General features: G+C 40.2%; 1 protein-coding gene across 1 annotated transcript; it reads right to left on the bottom strand.

Moving 5' to 3' along the window:
- Nucleotides 1-353: 353 nt before the first annotated feature.
- On the bottom strand, nucleotides 354-2,887 carry LOC100246655 (cation/calcium exchanger 1). Its single transcript, XM_002270476.5, has one exon. The coding sequence runs from the start codon at nucleotides 2,646-2,648 to the stop codon at nucleotides 867-869; it is 1,782 nt and encodes a 593-aa protein (XP_002270512.2). The 5' UTR covers nucleotides 2,649-2,887; the 3' UTR covers nucleotides 354-866.
- Nucleotides 2,888-3,968: the final 1,081 nt, after the last annotated feature.

Below are 3,968 nucleotides of genomic sequence, written 5' to 3'. Positions count from 1 at the left end.
CCTAGTGGATGAGTTGAAGGTTGGATGCAAAACTCTTCTTCAAGTAAAAGGAAAAGAAAAAAAGGTAAAAGGAAAAATAAAATAAAGGAAAAACTTGTTCAAGAACTATTTTAAAAAATATAAAAAATAAGTTAAAATATTTTAAATTTAAATCATATTTTTATTTTATAAAATATTATAAAATAATTTTTAAAAACTGTTTTTTAGAATTGTTTTCGAAAATATTTTTCAAGTAAAGTCTATAATTTATTTTTTCATGATGAATAAAAACACTCCCCCCCTTTTTTTTTTGGCTAAATGTTAACAATATAAATGAGTTAAGACTTCAGAAGATGTCACTTTAAGAAGATAAGTGCAATTTAACCACAAAATCATAGGACTTATTCCCAAATCAGAGCCAAGAAACCCTATAAAACTTCAAGGCTCAAACTAGTACATGGTGATGACAGCCAGAGTGCTTCCAACAGCAAAATAGAAGAGAAAATCTTGTAAAATCTCCTAAATACATCCATCCTATGATAACTGAAAAATTGGTAGAATTTGAATAATGAAAGAAGGCATGCATGCAATAAATAGGGTTGCAGTAGGGTATGATCAGGATTGTAATGGTAAATATCTGAATGTTCACCAGCTCAGATGATGAAAACTTGCATGAAGCTCTCCACAGTATGTGCATCTTCCTAGCTGTAGCTTGCTGCTTCTGCTGCTCCAACACCCAACAAGCTACCCTTGAAATGGTCTGCTCTACGGCCTTTGATTTTTGACTATTCTGATATGATCAGTATGTAAACAGAACTGAAAGCACTAACGCCAAAAAGGTAGGATCCCCTTGGTTTGAGGGTCTGAAGGAGGATGGGCCGGGATCCTTAAAGTTTCAATAGGCCAACAGTCCTGGCCACCCTTAGAAACAAAAAACAAACATATATGGCCAAGAGCCCTATTCCCAGAAACCGGTCCGGCTTCATATTCTTGTTTGGCAATATTACAAGGGCCCAAAGCAAGCCACTCATCAAAAACCCTACTGTCTCATAGAGAGAAGGGTCGATAGGGATGATGTAAGGAGCTGGATATTCATGCCAAGCTGAGAACACCATTGACAAGCCCAACCCCACCAGTGTGTTGAACATGGCGCCTGCGTAGCACCCTGATACAGCGATCTGGACACCGTCTTGTCCACCGTTGGCCGCCAGAGCCACATTGGCTATTAGGTCTCCGAGCGAGTTGCCCCAAGCTAAGACTGTTAGGCCGAGAACTGCAGGGCTTATGCCGAGTATATTCCCAAATGAAACCAGCAAAGAGACTAATTCCTCGGCAATGATATATGTCCATGTCACGCTCATTAGAAACCCTCCGGCCAGCCATGGGAACAAGCATCTCTTTGGTGGGCTCGATTTCTTGGTGGCAACAAAGGCAAGATTCCCAAATATCACCCCAATCAGACCTGCAATCATGAATGTTATGATGCTGGATTTGGAGCCGGCGCTTCCCCTTTGGGTGTTCCAAAGAGCTGCTAATAGAAGTGGCGCCAAGGTAACTGAAATAACTGCATATAGCTTAGACCATCTCTCTTCGCTGACGACAGGTATGGTAAGTCTTCTTGGCAAGTAAAGCGGAAACTCTAATACATACAGAAACCAACCCCAGTAATAACAGGTCGATGAATCAGGATTCCAGAACCTTTTCGATTGTTTCTCGCCTTCGGGATCTCGTCTTTCGGCTAAATTGGGCTTCTCCTCATCAACATAACCCAGTAATGGAGTCCCATTCTCCCCCAGTTCGTCGTGGCTGCGCAGAAAGAAGCTCCTTGAATCCGGAGAAATGTCGTATAGATCCACTACGCTTTCTTCCCTTTTCCAGAGGATGTGTGTTGTGGAAACAGCACATACATAGAAAAAGTAGATTGAAACGAAACAAACTGAGCCCCAGAAGCTAACTTTTCCGATAATTATGATCACAAGAAGAGAGGCAAGAGCTATGAGGAAGAAGATGACATCTCTGATGAAGCTGGGCTTATCAACTGAAATCTGACGAGGGCCGATGAAAATACTAATAATTCCAACCACCACGCTCGACACGAAAAACGCCCCGCCCAAGACGATATTCAGGCCGACATCGCCGTCGCTGGTCCGCGTGAAGGAGACGATACTAGCAAAGACGTCGGCTGCCCCATTTCCAAGTGAAAGGAGGGTGACTCCGGCGATAGTAGGCGACAGTTTCAACACTCTTGACAAGTTTTCCAAGGAAGAACAGAAGTAATTCGCAGCTGTGTTCCCCAACAGATAGAACAATACCGCAAGCCATAACAGAAGTACGGTATAACCCCACGCCGGAAACCGGCCACAAGTGCAGTAAAAGATGTGAAGATAGTTGATGTAGCCATTCGGGAGACACCCATTCTGGGTTTTCACGTACGCACACTTGGCTTCATAGTCGGTGCATTCATGGATGCCGGTGCAGCCGCCGCTGCTCATCCGCAGGCCCCGGGCGTAAGAGAAAACCTTGGTATGCTCATTGGATTGATCAAGAAAACTGGAGGTGGAGGGATAGAAGTGAATTTTCAAGCAAAATGAGAGGAGGAAAAGGAAGGATGTGTTAAGGAAGAGGGAGATTTTTCTGGGTCGAGATATGGAGGAGGAGAAGGCTGCCATTAAAAAAAAAAACACCGGTGGTAGCGGCCCTGCTGGAGGTACAGATTTTGAGAAGAGAAGCTGATGGTGGATATTGAATTATAAAGATATCTAGCTTGTCCTTTTTCTTTGAGTAAATTCAAATGGAACAGTTTATATCAAATGAAGCAAAACTTTTGGTGGATGTGAGCTATGAATTTGTCCCCTAGCTAAGTAATACCAGAATAGGCAAAACTTCGAGCCAGGTATGAGTCAACTCAGCCACAAAGTTGATGAGTTGATCCCTTGACTCGACTCATTGGGCTATTATTCTATACACCCACCTCAAGACCTATCTCATAATTATTTTCCAGATTAATTAAATTTTGAGTCAATTCATTTTGACAGTTGTTGAGTTGATTCCTTGACGAGACCCTAAGGTGACTCCAAAATTTTTTTATATTCACTTGAAGACAGTCAGCTATAATTATAAACCAAAAAAATTTGATTAATAGTATATAAAATGTTTTTAATCTGATGAAATATGATATTGCATGTTATTAAATAAGAGTTGAATCATCATGAAAGTTACTGAGTTGATCCATTGAGTCAACTCATCTATCCGGCTGACTCAAAAAGTTTTATATACTCATTTTTTGGTAAAATATTTTTTTTGCAAAAGTTGTGTTGAGTTGATACCTTGACTCAGCTCATGGGCTACTGGAACTCAAAAAATTTTAAGTACATACTTCATGACATGATACAAAACCCAAAAGAAAAATTCATTCTTTGTATATGAATATTCTTTATTTGGTAAAATATTGTATTATATGTGATTAATGTATTCAACAGCATCACTGTAACTTCCATGTACAGATGTGTAAAACCTTTTAGCTGAACTCCTGGTTGACTCAATTAGTTTCAAAGCAGTACAAGGATCTTTTAGCTGGGCAGTATATATATACATAGAACAGAAGCTACCCTTCTGGTAGAATGAGACGAAGGGAAAATGTATGAAATGTTTCAACTATTACAGAACAAGCTAGTACATATCAAGATTTAAGAAAATGTTCACTGTACTAAATGGGGGAGGAGACTATGTGTGAAGAGGGTAATATTGCATATTTCCATTCAAGTGGTGATAAGGCTGAACAGGGATCAAGTCCGTGCCCTTTACTCAATCATTGTTGAGAAAGAGATAGGAAGAAGAGGGCAATGTTGAGTGTTCATAAGTACTATGATTCCTCCCTGAAAATAACATGAAGACATAATCAGATCATAATGAAGCTAGCCCTATAGTTCCATGAATTCACTAGTAATCTTGGATGCCATGCACCCTTCCCTTGTGTCTTGTTTCTGATT

This window comes from Vitis vinifera, chromosome 8 (assembly GCF_030704535.1).
Source record: "Vitis vinifera cultivar Pinot Noir 40024 chromosome 8, ASM3070453v1".
Lineage (NCBI taxonomy): Eukaryota > Viridiplantae > Streptophyta > Magnoliopsida > Vitales > Vitaceae > Vitis > Vitis vinifera.
Note: the sequence above shows the minus strand (reverse complement) of the source record. Positions and strands in the feature narration are given on the sequence as shown.

Bases quoted from the DNA above. Each gene is read 5' to 3' on its own strand.
- LOC100246655 (XM_002270476.5), bottom strand. From the start codon at position 2,648: ATGGCAGCCTTCTCCTCCTCCATATCTCGACCCAGAAAAATCTCCCTC.